This window comes from Nannobrachium achirus, assembly GCF_963921795.1.
Source record: "Nannobrachium achirus genome assembly, chromosome: 10".
Lineage (NCBI taxonomy): Eukaryota > Metazoa > Chordata > Actinopteri > Myctophiformes > Myctophidae > Nannobrachium > Nannobrachium achirus.
Genome location: NC_137819.1, coordinates 45,816,724 through 45,838,186, shown reverse-complemented (window position 1 = coordinate 45,838,186; position 21,463 = coordinate 45,816,724). Strand labels below are relative to the sequence as shown.

Sequence of the window (21,463 nt, the reverse complement as noted above, 5' to 3'; positions counted from 1 at the left end):
CGACCTTCATCTCAAAGTATGTTGTTCCAGGGACCTCAAAATCAAAGATTTCAGCCAAACATGTTTGCTTTAAAAATACAATATTCAAAGATTTGCACAAATGTTCAAGTTTCTTTTTCAAAAATAGCTGATCTACAAGCTTGTATACAAGCTTGTATATCTGCTATTTTTTAATAGCCAAAGTATTAAATAATGGTTAAAGTAGTTAAAATATAAAAATTACACTTTCTAGTTTTAATGGGTTAAATCTGACCTGCCAACTGATCCATCCGTCTGTCCATCTGTCTACCTACAGTATCCATCTATTCATTCATTCTGCTTTACTCTCTCTTCTCGCTCAGGTTTGTCTTCCCTACCACACGCTTGGGGCCCGAGAGCCAGTTCAGCGACTTCCTGGATGGACTAGGCCCCGCCCAGATTGTAGGCCGGCAGACGCTAGCCACGCCCCCCATGGGTAAGACAGTAGTAGTACGCCTGTACATGAACATGGCATGACATTGTAGGCAATGTGTCTTTAGAACATGTAATGCTTGGCATTTCATTTGGTTTAGTTAATAAGCAACGAGACACAGTTTGTTCATTGATTCATGTTGCAGTCATGGTATGTTCCTGCCATTTCCAAATGTGATATCCACTGCCCAGTCTCCAAACGATGAAATATTTGAATGTTTGTGATGCAAAGCGGTAGCTGTTATGTTGCGTTCACACTGGTAGCTCTACAGATACAGGCTGACATTTGTTTTCAGTGGAAGCCAGCGATTTCAAGATACAAAGACACATCCAACGTTTGTAGCTGCTACAAAAGCTACAGAGCTACCAAAACGTTGAGCTGGTTTCAACTTCAGCTACAAAGATACAAAGCTACAAATAATATGCTGTGTAGCTTTGGATCTTTTGCATCTGCCACTGGGTGAACGCAGCATTAGGATGGAGAAGTGCTTGGAAGCCACACTGTTATTGCGACCATAGGTCGCAGTTTAGAACCGTCACAGCTTGTCTGTATACGAACGCCTGACACTGTGGTTCCCCTGATCACTGTGACATCACAGGGATGTCAGATACTCAGAGCAGACGGCCATGACATGGCGTGACCTTGCCCTGAGGCTCTTACTAGTTATATTAGACCCTCTCTTGTTTTATTACGCTTTGTTACATTTGTTGTTGAAATAATGAAGCCAATGTCCTAACGGCAAGATTCCTTTAACCACTACAGGCCATAATTCAATTACTTTGATGAAGCCATTTAAAATATTGTCGCATACTGTCAGGCAGATTAATTGAATACTTTATTACCAGTTCACGTAGGAAGGGCACAAGACAGTAGACCTACAGTTCAGATACAAGGTCTACTAGCAGGATTTAAACCCAAGAAAGTGCAATGGCTTATTTACATTGGGGTCCTTTTGTACTCAATTCACAGAGAAATCTACCCTTGTTCATCAATCATAAACCCTTGTTTCTTTCACTTGTATTTTTCATAAATGAATGCCCTGGTTGGTCGTACAAGAGTGTTGTGCACAAGTAGCGATTTACAAGCTCAGTGATCGGCTATTTAGCCATTTCACTTTTTTGGAAAGTGGTCAAGTGTGTCTGTGGGTTTTACAAACAAAAGCTTGTGACTAAACAATTGGATCCATTGGAAAATAGACAGGTTATTTTTTTCTATATCCTGAAAAGTATAATACAACATTGGACATACTGTACAAGATTTCCATCCGACAAAAAAAAGGCGCATAGAGTTGAAAAGGTAAAGCTTAATTCTGCATAATTCAGCGTTTCCAGATTCTGGGGTTGTATAGTGGGCAAAGAATTAAACATTGAAACAGTTATGGGGACATGTCCCCAGTGTTCCCATCGTTAATGACGCCTAGGCAAGGCAGTGGCTTGAAATGGTGCATCTGCTCTGCAGTACAGTTATTCCTGGTTGAGATATAAATCTTTCATTCAAAAGCCATAGTTTGAGAGAAACAGCAGAGCAGAGCTGGCTGTGTTTCCAAGCCTGTCTAATGGTGAGAACAGACTTGGAAGCTCTGTGCCTCCCTCTGCTGTCCAATGTTGGCACTGGCAACCTCAGTGAAAGCACAGGCACTTTTATGTGCCCATGTATTTTAATATAATATGAATCATTTCTCTCCTTGGTGGCTCACATTGACACGTAAGGCACTTGACACTAACATTTATACGAAAGAATATGTGATTCAGAGACACAAAAGTAAAAGATTAACAAAGAGCCATTAAGATTTTAGAAATTAGAGGAATAGGTTGAGGGCGGAGGCTTCTGTTTTTGTACAATATACAGATGGCCTCTTGTAAGTCTGACTGCTTGGGCTGACATATATCGTCGTTGTCGGGTGGAAACCTTGTATTTCCAAAACTGTTCGTTTTGTATTTATCATTTTAGAAATCACTCGTTTTGTGCGACAGTCTTAAATGGAAGCAGGGCTTTACTACTTTACTTAAAACATACACATTTGAAACGTTACGCTGTAAAAATGGTAGCTGTAGTGTTTGTGTTTGTGAACACAGATGCACCAGTATGTTACAGTAGGATGCTGTGCGTGTAGGGCTGTCACGATATGACATTTTACATGACGATTAATTGTCACTCAAATAATTGGCGATTAACGATTTAATTGTGTTTTTGTCGTTGATAATTACATTTCTGTTTGGCTTTTAGGCTTTGAAGTTGCATATGGTAGATATGATACATAACCTAAATACACAAATACATTACTGACATATTTGACAACTTACTACTTAAAAAAATAACATTGATAGTGGAAATAGCCGATCTACAAGCTCACAACGTGTCGCGATGCGACGCGTTGTGAGCTTGTAGATCTGCCATTTCCACTATTTCTGACATTTTTCAACATTCACGATTATGACGATTATAACAAAATAATTGCGATAATGTCAAATAATCATGATTAGACGATTATGTTATCATTGTGACGGCCCTATGTGCGTGTTCCCTCCACAGGGGATGTCAATATAGGCATGTTAGACCGAGGAGGGCAGCTGGAGGTGGAGGTCAACCAGGCCAGAGCGTTGACACCCAAACCAGGTTCCAAGAACTTACCAGGTATGTCCGGTACTGTTGTTTTTACAATATTGAATCAGTGGATTCCATTATGCATTCCTTGATCGAAGGAAAACATAGAAAATCCCTGTGGAGAATTCAGACCACCTGTGTGCAGGTGATTGAGTGCAGGTGCGAGTTTGACCCATTTAGGCCTGAACACATTATGATGCAATATTTTATGCTTTAAATATAAAAAAATAGCAGATATACAAGCTCACAGCACGGCACCGAGTGCCGCGCTGCGAGCTTGTAGATCTGCTATTTTTGAAAAATCGTGAAAATTAGAATTTTTACCCGATTCTATAAGTGTCTTTTGAATCCTTCTAAGATTTTTGGAAAAAACCTATGATTCTATGTCAGCAATCTGGCCAGCCATCGTCAAAGAAAAGGTCCTTTTCACTTAACTGGAGCTCAGTTAGTCTGTTCTTGAGAGACTACTATGTCAGTGGTTCTCAAACCTTTTCATGTGAAGGACCCCCAAAATGATATTTATTTGGCCACGGACCCCCATTTCAAAATATCTAGTTCCAGGAAACACCCAGAAGCAAAATTTGCTTCTTTGAATTTTATTCAAAGATTTGCACACATTTTCACGACTTTTTCAAAAATAGCAGATCTACAAGCTTGCAGCGCGGCACTCGGTGCCGTGCTGTGAGCTTGTATATCTGCTATTTTTCACTGGTTAAAGCATTCAATAATTCTAGGCCTAAATGAGTTTAATACACCTGTGTCTGGGAGGCCCCACAGTCGGTTGGTAGATAGATTTCAGTAAGAAAACGTCAACTAACGCCAAGGCTTTATTATTGTCGAAACGAGTTGCTGTCGTGCTCGTACGGTCGGACCCTTGATTTACAAAAAGGGTCACCACTGTGTCATATATTACAGGGGTCTTCAACAGGGGGTCCTCAGAGTTACTACAAGGGGGTCCTCCAAATCTTTGTGTGTTAGAAGCCTTTTTTCTCATTTTTTTTATATTAACCACTTGAAAAAGAGCAGACTAAGTACAGAGTGAAAGGTCAAGTTTACTAAGTATTGACGGTTCATTAAATATCTGAAAACACAAATTAACATAAATCCAGATGATTTTGCTGTCAAAACGATGAAACTATATGGAATCTGGGGGTCCCTGCTTAATTTTTCGCTCAACTTGGCCTGAAAATGTCCCCTGATATATTATGTTGTCTGTTTGCAGCAACCTACGTGAAGGTGTATCTTCTGGAGAATGGAGTATGTTTGTCCAAGAAGAAGACCAAAGCAGTGAAGAAGAATCTAGACCCCACCTACCAGCAGGCACTGTTGTTTGATGAGAGTCCTCAGGGCAAAGTCTTACAGGTACACACTTGAATCCTCCTCTCCTCTCCTCTCCTCTACTCTGTTTTCATTAATATACCTCTGAACCCAGAGATAGCAGTCATTTCTCAAACTTGGCATAATGAAATGCTGTCATATGTTTACCAGTGATAGTATATGGCCTTAATTCTCACGTGGTTTCCATTGCAACAGTGAACAGACATACAGTATGACGTTATTTGTTATATGAAAGGTCAAAGTAATGATAAATGTGTTGAATCATGAACAGTATGTTATTTTGCAGTGATATATCTCTGATTTGGCTCAGTGAAATGCTATGTTTACCAGTGATAGAATGTGACCTTCTCACATGACTTCCATGGCAACAGTGAACAGACACAGGCAATTATTTGTTAGATGAAAGTTATAGTTCTGAGAAATGTTAGTTTTGAGTCATGTAGCTGATTTACAGTGAGATTTCTCTAATTTGGCACAAGTAAAATGTTATCATACGTTTACGATACAGTTAGTGTTGTGAATATGTTTCTCGCTCAGTTTAGCCTGCCTGTCTACAGCTGCTTTTGTCTGGGTCAAACAGTTAGGCATAATATTTACACAGAGGTGTAGTTAATCCTATAAATAGGTTTTTGGTTTTGGTCAAATATTTCAGTTTGTTTTCAAAAAGGTCTTGCTCCGAACTTGGAGCCATGCAGACCCCGTCTGGTGATTTGCGTTTTCTTTTCGATCTTCCCCTTTTACAAATATATTTTTCTACCCTGTCATTCCTCCGTCTTGGCCAGTCGGTCCCTTAGCCCGTTTAGCCCTGGACCGTTTTATTACGCATTATTACTTTAACCATTATGTTATGCTTTGGCTATTTAAAAAAAATAGCAGATATGCAAGCTCACAGCGAACTTGTAGATTTGCTATTTTTCTTTTTTTTTAAATCGTGAATGAAGTCTGACTATTTTTTACCTGGTTCTAATGTCTTCTAAATCCTTCTTCTATGTTTCTCAAACTTTTTCATGTCAAAGACCCCCAAAAGTACATGTATTTGGCCACAGGCCCCCATCTCAAAATATGTTGTTCCAGGGACCCCCCAGAAGTAAAGACTTCCAGAGTTCCAAATGTTTGCTTTTAAAAAGAAAAAAATATGTTTTGCTGAATTGCTGTGTTGACCTTAGTCTCCTTACTTCTTGCCATCTTTTCAAGTTGTTATAAAATATATATTACAACAGCAAAGACATGTGTAATCAGTTTGATAAGAATGATGCTTAACAGTATTTATTAGGCTATAATACAGAGCACCACTTTCAGGTAGCCATCTTGATTCCTGTGCCATCATCTGTCATCATGTTACTCCTCCGTCATCCTTCTTTTCCCTTCCCTGCCTAAAGCGCCATTCCCACAGGACACGATAACTATAAAGATAACTATAACTATATCGTTAACCATTGTATTGTTGTTGTTGTTTTTATAGTTGGTGTGAACACTGCCATCCACTTGAGTCAACCTGACTCCGCCAGATGGTGGCGTATTGAGTTAATAAGCCACCATCTGGCAGAGTCAGGTTAATCCACTTGGCTTAGAACGATTTTTAAAACTACAAAGATGCAATTGGAAATTACAAGTGTGGTTGATTTATTACTCATGCCATAGAGACTTGAGTTCAATAAGATTATTTTTGTATTTGTCGCATTCCTAAGACAAAAATGTGATTATAGTAAATTCTATTTCTATTCGATTCTATAAACAAAAAAAAGTACATTTTGAATTCCGGACTTTTAGGCGCTCTACAGACGGGCAGCGGTCTGTCGCAGGGGCTCCCGCTTGGATCTGCGGGGACCGCGCCGCGGTGATACACAAACACACTCGCTCTGCGAGTAAACGCAGCGCGGTATTTCACAAAGATGAACACAATCCAGCTCTCACGCCCGCTCGCCTCGTCGCCTCTAAACTTCGCTGCGCGGCTGAAATAGCCGCCCGCCTCTCATTGAAAATGAATTACTAGGAGGCGGTGACCGCATGTCGTCTGGAACCCACTAGGGCATTCACGAATAGTGATTTTTAGTATTCGAATTATTCAACCTCAAAGTATTCGAATAGTCGAATATTCGACAGGACTGGCCAAGCTGTCAAATATTAAGTACAAGAGGCGAACATTGTGAAAATAGCCGATCTACATGCTCACAACGCCTCGCAACGCGAGGCGTTGTGAGCATGTAGATCTGCTATTTTCACAATATTTATCTGCGGAACCGGGTCACATTAAATCTATTACCTACAGTTCCAAGTGCTTGTCAGGGTGGGGGTCCCCAGTTCAAATATGTTTATTTTGGGGGTCACGGCCTAAAAGGTTTTGAGAACCCCTGGTATAAAGCATTAAAAAATGCATCCACCAGGGGCACTGACAACTCATTCTTATGACTTCCTATCTAGCCAAGCTTTATAAACTATATATTTTTTAGATAGAAAACAAACAAAAAAAGCGAATATTCAACTTCGGTGAACAACGTCGAATAGTGACTTTGATATTCTAATAGTCGAATATTTGGTGAATCCCCTAGAACCCACTATACTCAGCAAATATTTTCCAGCACACGTTTTCCAGCACTGACCCCCCTCCCCCTCCTCCTCCTCCAGGTGATAGTGTGGGGCGACTACGGGCGCATGGACCACAAGTGCTTCATGGGAATGGCCCAGATCCTGCTGGAGGACCTGGACCTGTCGGGCCCGGTCAGCGGCTGGTACAAGCTGTTCCCTACCTCCTCCCTGGCCGACCCCAGCATCGGCCCGCTCACCAGACGCCTCTCGCAGTCGTCCCTGGAGAGCGCCACCAGCCCCTCGTGCACCTAGAACAACACAAGACACTCCCACCACCACGGTAGCAGCCAGACACACAGCAGAACATGGACACGCGTACTGTATATACACAAAAAGGCCGCTGTATTTGAATCGCAAGACAGGCAGGCGTAGACACGCACACACAGTCTCGCACGCGCGCACACACACACACACACACACACACACACACACACACACACACACACACACACACACACACACACACACACATGCGCACACACACAAAAGCTATAGAAGGCACAAAGTACCTGAATTCAAACACACATTCAACATAACCACCACCGCTGTCATATCACATATTTTACATTTACGGTACATAATGCAGACATGTTGCCATTCATTTGTCAGTCGCTACCCATCAGCTAAACACTGGTCAGACTCAACTTTCGGCGCGTGTAATTTACTAGAACATGTAGCATTCTCTACTCTAGCATCCCAACTAGAGTTTACTAGAGTTTACTAGAACATGTAGCATTCTCTACTCTAGCATCCCAACTAGAGTTCACTCGGAGACGATCCCACAGACCTCCATGACACCCTTCCTCCCAGGGCCACGATGACGCCAGTTTCTAAACTCTCTATGCCAAACTAAGGAAAAAAAGGAAAACTTTATTTTTTAAAACCAAAGCAATTATTATTATTGTTATTATTATTGTTATTATTAATATTGTTATTATTCTTATCAGTAGTAGTAGTTGAGCTAGTATACAATATAACATGTATATGTAGCAGAGTCGATGACTTACAGTAGATGTAATGCAAAAAATAGATACATTCTGCACACCTGGGCTAAGAATGGTAGGCCACACTCACAAGCACACACACATATTGTACACACGCACGCACGCACGCACGCACACCCACACCCACACCCACACACACATGGGCGCGAGGCTTGGATGTTTATAAGGATGCCATTATTTGAGGTAGCAGCACTGCTAATCTTTCATTTCCACAAGGCGAGAGTTTCTATACAGATATATAAATCGATAGTTGATAAAATAGTTATTTGTGTTCACGTATGTATTGGCTACATTCTGCATGTTTGCTTGCGACACTTGTAGAGGGTTTAGGTGCTAGACTTTTGGTTTTATCTTTCGTGCTTGGTTTGAACCATGTTATGGGAGTATGGCACGTTCTAATTTAGTCTTCGCGAACAGTCCTGAGAAAACAACGGCGGGACTTAAGGGACAGGAAACGCCATTATCATCATTATTATCGCCTGTAGAAGAAGGGAGTGATTAAACGATACGTCAACGGGCTCCAGGTGTTGAAAAGCTGCATCGTGGAAACAGAAGAAGCAGCGGGATGCTGCTGACAGTACAAAGTCCTGAACCTGCCTTCCTTCCTACTTACAGAATTTGGACGGCCACAGCATAGGACACTCAGCACAAATGCATTTTTTTGGGGGGAAAAGCGCCCTTGAGGGAACAGTCTTGTACTCCTAACTGTATACCAGCACCCGGACTCTTTCCGACTTCCTATTGTTCTCCTCTTTTGATCGTCACACTCCCTGATCCACGTCGGAAGTTGACGAGCGTGTCTCTGTTTTTCTTTCTGTGTCTGCAATGGTGGCAACCAACCTTAACCTTTAACCTCCCCACTTTTGTCTTTGGGCACTTGTTTCTGTGTAACTAACCCGGACAAATGCTGTAAATGTGTAAACAATGTTGTTCATTCCAGATGGAGCTCTTGTTTTCTTTGTTGAAATGTGACTTATTGGTTTACATTGCAGTTTTTTTGTCAGTATTATTTAGCTCTGGGGTTATTATGTACCTGCCATGTGGTTTCACTTCTTTCAGGTGTAAGAGGCATTGTGGAAACACTACAATATGCTAGTTCTAATTCATCTTTAAGCACTGTTATGTAGTTCATGACTTGACCTTTCTTTGTCTTTTGTTTTTGTTTTGTTTTTGTCAAAAATGGCACTTTACTGTAAAATACGTCTTAGGTGTTTGACAATTTGTTTATTTATTTCTTAATTTGGTCAATCTGCACTGTAAACGTTTCATTACTTTATTGAATGCCAGCATGGAAGTGTAACGCGTGTATTTTGAGGTCTACTTTCAAGGTCCAATAGGCCACTCTTCTATTACTTTCCTAAACTAGTCACATTTTTGCCGTTTTCGGCACGAAATTCCGAGAAGTCTTTGCACCTCTACACCTCTAAGCCAAGAAGAACACTAGTTTCTCATTGGTGTGGGCATCAAAATAATAATAGTGATAAAGTAAAAGAATATAAAACACGATAAAAGATAAAATAAAATAAAAAGGAAAAGAACAAAACGACAACAGGAAAACATGATCAATTTCATATCAGAATCACAATTTGATATCGATGTCTTGAATGTTTTTCATTTGTTCAATTAAGCCTTCGCCTTGCCAATTATTAATGCTATTCTAAATAATGGACTGGGGTTTGGGTCATTGACTGGGGTCTTTCAATTTCCAACGTTATAAACATTTGAAGTGAAAATAAAAGGACCTGTAGGCTGTTGTTGCGCTGATACACAGCAGGGATACATGAACACTGATCTACATTACACTGATGGTCTGAGAGCAGCACTGACACTGAGCTATGTTTACTGCGAGGATTTCCACGTTACTGTCGAGTGTCTCTTTTTGAACTCTCGTGAAACTGACTGTAGTCTGACTGACTGAGGACGCCAAAAAAAAAAAAAAGAAAAGAAAAAACATGACTACAGCCATGTTGAACCTTTGACACAGTTATTTGCCATTTAGGGGCAGCTGGCAGTCCCGAAGCTATTATGCTTTTGTGTGTTGTACCGTTTCCCATCGTCACATTTTGTTTCGACGACTGCTGAGGTATTCTTTTGTTGTTTATATTTCGGTGTAGGGAAAGGGACAATCCTGTGACGTTTTTCTTTTGTCCTCTCAGCTCCTTAGACCAGCAGCAGACTTCACGTTTTAGCACTCTTCAAGTTTGGGGAAAAAAGGGATCTTGTCGTTTAACTTTAACTTTTTGGCAGAAGAGGACGGCCACTTTAGACTTTCCCGTTGCTTGGTTCCTCTCCCAAGCCCCTTTATCCTACAGGCCCACCTCTTGTGTTTCCTCTACGTTTTTAAATGATTCCTTGCTGGATGTATAACTTTATATTAATGTGTTATGAAATCATTTTACTTACTTCTTTTCATTTGTATATCTTTTTGTGGACAGCTAGCATGATGTAAAAATACAGACTTATTTTCTTGGTATTTGCACACATTCTTCTTGGACGCACACCTTTTGTGATTGCCAGGGGACGGCAAAAAAATACGAAGCAAAACCTTTTTGTTTGGAAGGATATAGAAGGACGGTAAAACTATATACTCAAGTAAAACCTTAGTGAGATTTATATAATTGTATTACATAGATCAAAAACATCCATGTTAACCACTGAATGTTTTGTCGTTGGTAAACTATAAAATGACTAGATATTTTTCCCATGTGATTTCCCTGTGCTGGAACTTGTGAGACGAGATTGTATAATGTCCCCCTTGCTGTATATTAAGTAGCTACACAAAAATTGTTAATCAAGTTTTTTGATGACTGAACAGAGGGCTGAAGTGTGCAGAGACAAATAACCTACACCTTTTATGTGTGGGGATAGGGAGCATTTGCCAAAATTGTCCAAAACCTTCATGGATTCCTGGAACCAAATGGAAAGATGGTGATGCTGAATTATTGCCTTTCTTTAAAAATTATAGTGTGAGTGTTTATATGTATTTTAATGAAGTGTATTTATCGAACTATATGATGCACATTCAGAGTCAGGTCAGGTAGACATCTGGAATATAACATCTAATTCATGCTTTGGTGGAGAAGAATTTCACAGAAACATAAATTAGCCTTTGAGAGAAGAGATATAGAGTATATGTACCGGTAGATAGCTATTCCAAAATCACTTGTACGCTCAAGTTGTGGGCTACATTAAAGAGCTCAATTTGTGAATTTAAGATGGGGTCAGGGATTTACACGAACATTCATTCCTATATCTATAGCCTGGAGCTTTAATGATATTTACAGTAGAAACATTATGTACAGGTTGTGAGACTTTATTGTTACGTGTCAACTCATTGCATACCGTTTATTTCTCGTGGCTATGGGGTAGATCCTAACTCGGTGAAATAAAGTGAGTTACCAGGTTGAAAAGATGGATGCCTGAAGAAAAAAAAGGCTTCCATTAAGCAGTGCCAGCAACAGGCGTGGACAAACCAAGGAGTGTGTTGTTCATCATTAACCACATCAACCTTAGCGCCTATATCCTGCCCATCCTGTCATTATAGGCAAATATTCAGGCGAACATTGAGTTAAAATAGCTGATCAACAAGCTCACAACGCATCGAGCTTGGAGATATTTGGTGTGGATAGAAAAAAGGAGGGGACCAAATACAGACCCCTGGGGTCAAAGTGTGTAGGGCAGGGGTCTTCAACAGGGGGTCCAGGACCCCTAGGGGGTCCTCCAAATCTTTGTGTGATAGAAACTTTTTTTCTCCTTTTTTATATTAACCACTTGAACCCAACGTCCATATTTGGAGAACTTTAGCCAAAAATAGCCGATCTACAAGCTCACAACGCCTCGCAGCACGAGGCGTTGTGAGCTTGTAGATCGGCTATTTTCGGCAAAGAGGTTTGGTGTAGAGAGGAAAAAAGAGCAGACTAAGTACAGAGTGAAAGGTCAAGTTTATTAAGTATTGGCGGTTCAAGTGGTTACATATTGACATGAATCCAAAATACACTGATGATTGTGCTGTCAAACGATGATACTATATGGAATCTAGGGGTCCCTGCTTCATCTCTCTCTCAGCTAAGGGGGTCCTTGGCCTGAAAACGTTGAAGACCCCTGATGTAGGGTATACGTGGTTAAGAGGCTCTACAAGACAACTAGAAGTTGGTGGAATTGGATAATCCTATATAGCCTACCTACAGTACACAGCCTGATAAAAGATTTAACAGATGGATAGATGGATGCATGCATATCTATTGTATGAGCATGCTTCTAGCTGCTTTGCGGATACAGATGTTATGGTGTGCTTGGGTTTCAGAGAGAGCGGTAGGTAGGTAGGTAGGGAGGGAGGGAGGGAGGGAGGGAGGTGATATTGATTTGAGGTGGCAAGTTAGACAGAAATGGGACAGAAGCTGACAATCAGAGCGAACATTGTAGTTCCTGAATCCTGTTCTTCTGCAGCACACAGGAACTTTCGTACGTCCTGAAGGCCAGGTCCTTCTGTTTGTCCAGATGCAGCTTTAAAGCATCGCGGTTTGGCTACGCTTTGAATGTAGAGGCGACAAGCTCTGGGGTGTCTCATGCAGTTGTGGGCACTGATGGAAATGCTTGTATAAAATGTTCTTGTTGGTTTCCTTTTTGGAATGTAAACCCTCCCCATAAGCTCGCTTCCGCGTAGAAATCTACTTTAAAACTCATTTTTATTGTGCAAAATCTTAGAAAAACTACTGTTTTATAATGTCTTTCAGATCGACCTATATATTATATCGTCTCTTTGAGTGCTACGTTTGAAAATGTGTTTTATTTTTGTAAGGTGATGCGGTGAACAGATATTTAGCATAGAGAGATGCAGGACAGAGAGGCGGTGGAAAATCTGCCTTTTCGGTTGTTGCTAAAATGAGGGCTTGTTCCGTATACAATGGCCTTATTTTGTTTAGGAGACGTTGCTTCTTCACTGTTGTAGCACACAACTGAAAGTTTTGACAAAATGTATTTTGCTTGAAATATTGTACCGAAGTTCTATGTGTATATGTATAGTTTTTTCTGAATGTATTTCTTAATCTCATCACACCAGATCTGAGTGTCATTGGTTTGGTACTGTCTCTTCTTCAAAGACTTTCCAAGGGCCTTTGCCCTATTGCTTATTCAGGCCCACCTTTCTTTTACTGTAAATGGCTTATTCTTTGTGTGCTCATTTAAAAGAACAGCTCGTGAGTAAAAAAAAAAAGAAAAAGCATGAACTTTATCTGGCGAAATGTATCTGATTTATTTAAATCGCCACGATGGGTTTCAGAAAGATGATTACAATTTAATGAGGCTGATGGAATTGTAATGTTTTTCTTTGTACTTTAAAAAAGGCAGAACATGTTTGCCGCACGTTTATCCTAAGGATGCTGATTATAAAGATTTTGACACGTTGACAATGATGATGTAAAGTTTTAGCAGCATTTTCAGTATCATGTCATTGGAATCCTTTTGAAATGTAACAATGCTGTATTTGAACGTAGCATGGATGTAGCCTTTCACTCTTCAAAGTAGAGTTTGTTCTTCTGGCAATAACTTTTCTCCTCCAGTGAGAGAGAGAGAGCTAGCAAATCATTGATCATATGGGCTGTATAGTTGATTGGGCCTTGATCCTGACGCTTCCAATTGAAAGTTTCAGGTGTGGCTGAATGAGACTACAGAGCCTTTGGTATTTGGCATCTACATATTATATGTGTCTGTTTTATCAGTCATAAAACCATGCCGCTAAACTAACAGTAATTTGAACTCTTTTTTTTTTTCATGCATAATGGTTAACAATTAAGATCGATTCTAAACCTTGCATCAAATCAAATGTCAAGTAACCTGCCGTAAGTAAAGCCAGTGAGTGTAACAAACTTGAGCAATCAGAATTGTAATCCTACAAAGATACTGTAGTGGCATTGGGGTTAACACTGAACAAAGCATGCACACAAAGCATTCCCCCCTCTCTCTATGTAGCAGCTGTCAACCAGAACAAAAACAAACACTGTCTTTTGGTTAGGTCACTAAGCAAATTGGCATTCCACTGCTGTAAATCGTATGTTACCATCCTGTGTCTATACGTGTTGTTAGTCACAGCACAAGTTCCTGAGAAGCCATTTGAACCTCTCTCATCTGTCTTGGCAAAAAGAAAGAAAAAAAACTCTTAAGCCTAAATGTATACTTTGTCACACAACGGAATACTTGTTGCTCGACGAAAATAACACATTTTCAAGGTAAGAATGCAATCCATCCTTAGCTTGAAAATGTCTGCGAGCAACACTGCCTTGTGACAAAGTATACATTAGGCTTAGGGGTCATAGTAGCTCCCCATGGAAGACAACCTTCATCTTACTAAGCCCATCTGCAAGGCACAAACAACTACTGTACATTGTTTACGTGGCATATACCACATACCTCAACACATGCAGAGTAGATTGATGTCTGGTTATTTTAAGTACAGTGTGTGGTTTCTTTTAATCATCAACCGATTGAATGATCTGATCTGGGGATGCCTATGGGCTCAGAGGCAGATTGTGGAATTACACCAGTGATTCTCAACTTATTTAATTTCAAGGACCCTCCCCCCCAGTTTGATATGCATTAGGCCATGGACCTCCATTATTATTATTTTTTATCTCTGGGACCCCCACTCTACACTATACAATCCTCAGTGTTAATTTAACTCTGAGAACAGGTCCATTTTGGTTCCATTTTGCATGCTCTCCGAGTTACAGAACCAATGAGGGTCTAAATATTTGGTTCCCAATAGTTTACCCGGGGACCCCCCTGGAACACCCTTAAGTGCACCTGGGGGTCCCCGGACGACTCTGTGTTGAGAACCGCTGAATTACACGGCGACAACAGCAACAGTGAAACAAAAACCCTGTGAAGCCGGTTGAATTGGGAGGGAGTTGGAGTTGGTGGATGAAGGGTTGTCTTTTCTAAACTGGCCTTGCCTTTTCCTCTGAGGAAACGTTCAGAGAGCACATCTAGTGAGCAAAGCACCGCAGAACGTCTGCTGGAAGGATGTGGTGATGTGGCGAGGGAAGAAAGGGAGCTGTAATTTTATACCTGTGCTTTGTAAATGTTTTCTATGTGCAGTATTTGATAATGTAAAACTGGTATTTTTGTGGTTTGTACGCTGCAGAATTGATTACTTAAGGTGCACGTAGTTTTGTAAAAAAGCAAAAAATAAAAAATAAAAGAAAATGAAAAAAATGAATAATAATAAAAACAAACAAAAATAGAACCAAACTGAAAAAAAAGAAGAAGACAATTTCAGATTCAGAAGCCTGTATTTGCATGCCCTTTGACATCTGGACGCAAAGTCAATAAAGTTTATTTGAATCACTATCCTCTCTCTGGTATGGACTTCTTGAGTGCCTTGATAGGACACATTCGTATATCAATGCAAATCAACACCATGTACAGATGTTCATGAAAACAATTATTTATTTATATTCCCACATAGACAAGTCTTGTATGTTACATATATTTAATATATTGTGTGGACATGACAACAGAATTCACCCTTTGTCAAGTCCCGCCCATTGTCCTGCCCCTCTCCACACCCATTGGTTGCTTTGACTTGGAGGGACATTCAGTGGGACATTCCATCCACTGCCATGTTAATTCAGTTGCTTCATATTGTTATTCTGTGTGCTCAATTTTAATTTCAAACTTTGTTTCAGTCAATTGGAGCTGCTCAGTGGCACCATAGTGAATCAGCATGTTTTTAAATATTTTTATTTCTCCAAAAATTATGTTTTAGCTAATTCAACATAAAAAAGGCCGAACCAGGGCGGGACAAGGCAGATAGAGCCTGCTGGTTGGTCAGTCAGGGACCAACCGGAAGGCTAACAAAGGGTGAATTGCCAAAGCATAGAGTATGAAATACCCAGAACTAATATACATATTATTTCATCATGATTAATGAACATAATATACAGGAATATCAACCTGACAAAGAATTAATATGTGATGTCATGATTGACTTAACTATACATAAATGATGTTCTTTTTATTTGCTTTTGGTTTCACAGAAAGTATAGTAGCCAAATAAAGAAATTATTCAAAGCATACCTAAGGTTAAAAATAAACACAACTGAAGAAGCTGAAAGGAAACAACATCACCTCGATCATCCAAGAGTGATTTACCGTACATGGCTGACATGGAATGTGATTGCTTTTCCATTGATTGCATTCATTGCTTGGGGGTGGCAACATTTGCAGAGTTGTCAAGCAGAAACTGACCAATATCCTAATGCCATTGTTAACCTCACTCCTACATGGTACTTACTATATTGCCATCCACGTGTGGAAAAGGAGACTGCTGCTGATGAACAGTTGGCTACGCTGGCCGTGGCACTCGGTTAAAACCTCTTGTCTTGAACCCCAGCGTCCCTGTTCTGTGTTCTGGGGCCAACATTTGAAGAAAATAGCCATTCTACAACACGTCACAGCGCGCAGCGCCATGCATGAGCTTGTAGACTGCAATTTTCAATTAAATTTGGAGAAAGTGAAAAACGGCCTTCGGCCACTGTCTTCAGATGCTAATAGCCTTCGGTCAATTAAGACTATAGGGTGTAAAGCTCATAACCCTCTACAGGTGTCTGACATGCGGAGGCTGGTGGTTGCACTGAATAACCTTGATTTTACAGTATGTAGTACTGCTGGTCAGTCAATCTCTGCATTTTACTTTGTTCCCCCTGTAGTTAGTTTTTCATATCATCTTCTACAGATGAGTAATTCAGGTAAATGGAAAGGCTGAAACTATAGCGCCATGCATTTACAACATTCGCTGATAAACAGAAGATTTAAGGAGAAATCGGTAGACATGGATTGGCAAGGCCTTGTGTGCAACATAGGAGAGGAGCTGAGGAAAGGACTGATAGATGTTTGTTTGCTGACTGGATGTCTTTTGACTATTAGTCAAGAAGTAAAACATATTCAACCAAATGACCTTAAAATGATGTCACCAGTTTCACAGCTTGCTTGCTTGCTACAGTACAGTGACACAGACTGCGCTCCAACATATACTGCCACAAACCACCGTGACGTTAAGAATCCACACAAAACTGACACACAGGCGGTTATGAAACAGCCAATGGAACGTTCAAAAGAAACGAGAGCACAATAACTCAAAATATATTCAAATTTCACCCGCTTACAGTGATACGGAGACAAAGTGGACAGCGCTTGTTAATTCACAGAGAGCCTGGGTACAACATGCCAGACAGTGGTCGACACATTCTTGGAGAGTTTTGAACCTCGTATATTCTACGCATGTAAAAGATCAGGGTTCGATTTGCTGGTGGGGATGGGGTCCATGCCTCTGCTTTCGATATCCCCTCTAAGGTCATTCATTTTTATTGGCAGTGGGAATACGTTTTATCAGTACATTTGTCAAAATGGTTATTTTAATCATTTGTAATACCGAGAAGTACTGTGTATAGGGCTTTAAGTTGTCGTCGTCCCGCCCTCCCCTCTGTATTTGTTTTTTACAAATCGAACCCTGAAAAAGATCAGTTGATGTAATCCATTAAAGAGAGACATTCAGTGATACATATTCCAGAAACACATTCATATATCCTTGTAGACATACAGTACACACAATCATAGATAGATACACATTCTTGTCATGCAGTCCAGTGGAGGCACTGGTCAAAAGTGACAATGTTTCCTCAACAATGTCTGACCTTTACCTTGAACCCTGGGTAATACTGTATTATCGAAATCTCCAATACGATAGAAAAACCTTATGAATATTTATGACAAATTCAGTGTAGAGGTATTGAAAATATTACATTTTCTTGCAGCAGTGTAATGGAAAAAAAATTCACCGATGTAACTTTCCCTTGCCTCCTATGTAACCATAACGTTAAACGCACATATGATATTATAATGCTATAGCCTATATTGCTGAATTGTGCAGTTAAGGAAGTTTAAAGAAAATGTGACATTATCGCAACATATCAAAGTTTGGTCCATAAATAACACTTGGGTTACAACTAGGGATGGGACTATATGAACATTTCATATCACGATTATTGTGACCAAATAAATCACGATTTACAACATTATCGCGACATGTTGTAAATCAACACCGCGACGCGTTGTGAGCTTGTAGATCGGCTATTTTTTGGCAAAGACATTTTTGATAGGGAGCGAAAAAATAATTTATCAAGTACATAATTATAAACTGTACCTTTTACCAATTATAGAGGGTTTAAGTGGTACCAGATATGCAGCTCGGCAAATAAAAGGTGAATTGATCCCAGTGCATAAGGACGATATCACGATAATCTCCACGATACGATTATCGTGAGTGTTTTTTATCATGATAAACGATAATATCGCGTATCGTCCCACCCCTAGTCACATCCCTGACATTCCCCCTCCTTTCTCTACAGTACTTTTTATTTCCCTTTCTCTCCTTTGTACCAGGTGGAGTATTCCCTTGATGTGTGAGGGTGTCAACTCGAATTAATTTATACTTCGCTGTACGACATTGTCGCATGCCGAAGATATCTAATCTACAAGCGATTACAGTAAGCGTATTTCGAGTTGCACTAGATCAGCTATTTTCAGCACAAATGTGAAACGGGATATTGTGCATACTGAGTGAGTACTTTTACTTTTAGTACTTATTTTGACACCAATACTTTTGCACTTTTACTCAAGTAAATTATGAATTCTGGACTTTTACTTGTAACCGAGTATTTCTACTTTGCAGTATTGATGCTTTTACTTAAGTAAAACATTTGAGTACTTTTTCCACCACTGACGACGAGTATAAATTAAGCATAAGACTTGCATGAATTCAGGACATTGCCATGCAAATCACGATTCCCTTTGATGTGGTTACAGCACAGTGAACTACTGTTATTATGCTCAAAAGTCCCAATGTTCATGTGATCTTAATGTGCCAATCAAAATGCTCACAAGAAATCAAGCTCCGCCACCCTGTCTATTGCACTAAATTCATACATCCATAACCTCAGGAAACCTCATCTGAATTGCCCTAGAAATCACAAGCGAGTAGTCCTTGTATTTGTTTTTGTGAGTAAACCTTTCAGTAGCCATACAGTTGTATATGAACAGAATAGGAGCACATCTGACTGCTGTACAGGCGAGATAAAGCTAGAGTTGCTCTTTGGTTTCTCTGAACTCTGTTTAGAACTTCAGACACGGATGCCTATTATTATAGGCTAGACCAATGGTTCTCAACCTGCGGGCCAGGGCCCCACTGGAGGGCCACGAGGATATTGCAAACGGGCCCCCAACTAATTGCCAAAAAACACTAAGATTTGAATGATAATATAACATTGATATTAAAAAGTGATACCAATAGGAAATAACTTTATTAGTACACTACGTTGGTTCCATTGATCCACGGTGAAACTCTTTAAAATAAAAATGCACACGGGCCATACACCCATCTGACCACTTTAAGGTTGAAGTTGAGAACTACTGAGCTAGATATTGACATGTTTGTACTAGGAGCCCTGCAGAACGTGAGGAGAGGAGGACATCATATCATAGGGTAGGCCTAACCACTTGAACCCCAGCGTCCATATTATGGGGTGAATATTAGCCAAAGATCGCACATCTAGATTAGCTCACAACAACCAGCTTGTAGGTTTTGGCGTAGAGATTTGGTGTAGATCAGTGGTTCTCAAAGTGGGGTCCAGGGACTCCGTTTAGGGGGTTCTAAATTGATCTGTGCAAGTCTGTAACTCTGACAGTATACAAATGGAACCAAATGAACCTGAACGGGTCCATTTGGTTCCATTTCCATACTGTCAAACTTGAGGGGGTCCTTGACATTTAAAACGTTTGAGAACCACTGGTGTGGAAGGAAAAAAGCAGTCCATACATAGAGCCATCTGAGGTCCAGTTTACTAAGTCTAGACTAGGGTTTAAGTGGGGTCTTTAGGTAGCTTTTTGTAGAATAGATGCTTTGTCTTGTGATATGGGATTACGACGTGATCATATACTGTATGTAAAGGGAATTGTTCAAAATGTTAATATCATTAGACAGGCAGGCAAGCTTCAGCGTTTAGAAAAGTAGAAACCAGATACAATCAGGGACAGACACACACACACACACACACGTCACACGCACGCATGTACTGTAACTACTGTATGCATAGATTTGCACATACACACAAGCACGCATCCAGAATGCACAAACACGCACGCACGCCCGCATGCACACACACGCGCGCGCACACGCACACGCACACGCACACACACACACACACACACACACACACACGAAACAGATCGCATATGAGAGATAATGTGGTCATAACGAAAATAACCTCCATTCTTTGAACTCTGTGATCTGCACCCCAATCTCTGGGCTGGGGTACAGTGTTCTGAAGGCAAGCACTGTAGAGCTGCAAAACATGGCTGTAGACGAGAGGAGAGTGGCAGTGAGTGCGGCAGGGGGAACAGCGACAAAGACAGGCTCCCAAACCAGACTTTGTCTCTCCACCCTCCTCTTCATCCGTTGTTGCTATAAAGAATGTCTTAACGAAGAGTTTGTTTCCCGTTTTTCCCAGCGCTGATGTTGGTCAATGACATTACATCACTGCTTCTCAATATCTGGTCCGGGGGGCCCACCAGGGCTTTGAATGGACCCTTTAGGGGTCTGATACTCTGAGAGTGTACAAATGGAACCACTTATTTTGGGGGGAATTTACACTGTAAAAAAATCCCTAGTGTTAATATAACTCTTAGAGCAAGGGTCTTCAACGTTTTCAGGCCAGGGACCCCTTAGCTGAGAGAATGAGATGAAGCAGGGACCCCCACTACATATTGTATAAAATTGTGTTGCAGATTAAAAATGTTCATAGATTTCTTAGACAGCTTAGACTTGTTTGACAGCACAAACATCATGTTAGAGTATTAAATGTGTATTTTCAGACATTTAACCATTTGAAAGGTCAAATACTTTAGTCTGCTCTTCTTTTCTCTCTACAAACCTCTTTGCGAAAAATAGCCGATCTACAAGCTTACAGTAAGCTTGTAGATCTGCTAATGTGCCACTCAGAACAGGGATGCTAGGGTTCAAATAGTTCAAACATTTGGCGGCCCACCTGTAGTAACTCTGAGGACCCCATAGGGGTCCCGGACCCCCTGTATGTTGAAGACCCCTGTTTTAGAGCATACCGATGGAACCGATCTGATTCCACTCGTACACTCTCAGAGTTACAGACCAGGGGGTCCGTTTGGATCGATCCCCTGGTCCCCCGGAGCCGACATTGAGAACCAGTGCGTTACGTCATCACCTTGGCTGATGACATCAGTGACATGACATCATTTCCTGGGCAGGTGACATCATTTCCAGACCTGTGCTGCCATTTGTGTGGGGTTCTGAGTTGTTGGTCCTCCCATGTGTTGGCCACTGTATCCATTCATGCTGTTGGTGCCGTAATAGTTCATGCCTGCCATGTGCTGAGTCATCTGAGGGAGACAAAAC

General features: G+C 40.7%; 2 protein-coding genes across 3 annotated transcripts in view; one reads left to right on the top strand and one right to left on the bottom strand.

The window, feature by feature from the left end:
• rims3 (regulating synaptic membrane exocytosis 3) overlaps positions 1-7,231 on the top strand; it is a gene marked incomplete at both ends in the record, with an annotated part of 39,856 nt that extends 32,625 nt beyond the window's left edge. Inside the window, 4 exons of the mRNA XM_080735049.1 lie at positions 342-454; positions 2,984-3,085; positions 4,278-4,417; positions 7,019-7,231. Of these exons, the coding sequence (XP_080591175.1) occupies positions 342-454; positions 2,984-3,085; positions 4,278-4,417; positions 7,019-7,231 (568 nt within the window). The remainder of the gene's footprint in view (positions 1-341; positions 455-2,983; positions 3,086-4,277; positions 4,418-7,018) is intronic.
• An 8,211-nt stretch (positions 7,232-15,442) lies between these two features.
• smap2 (small ArfGAP2) overlaps positions 15,443-21,463 on the bottom strand; it is a 38,691-nt gene continuing 32,670 nt past the window's right edge. For both annotated transcript variants that reach the window (XM_080734883.1, XM_080734884.1), the window contains exon 10: positions 15,443-21,447. In XM_080734883.1, the coding sequence (XP_080591009.1) occupies positions 21,322-21,447 (126 nt within the window). In that variant the 3' untranslated portion in view covers positions 15,443-21,321. The remainder of the gene's footprint in view (positions 21,448-21,463) is intronic.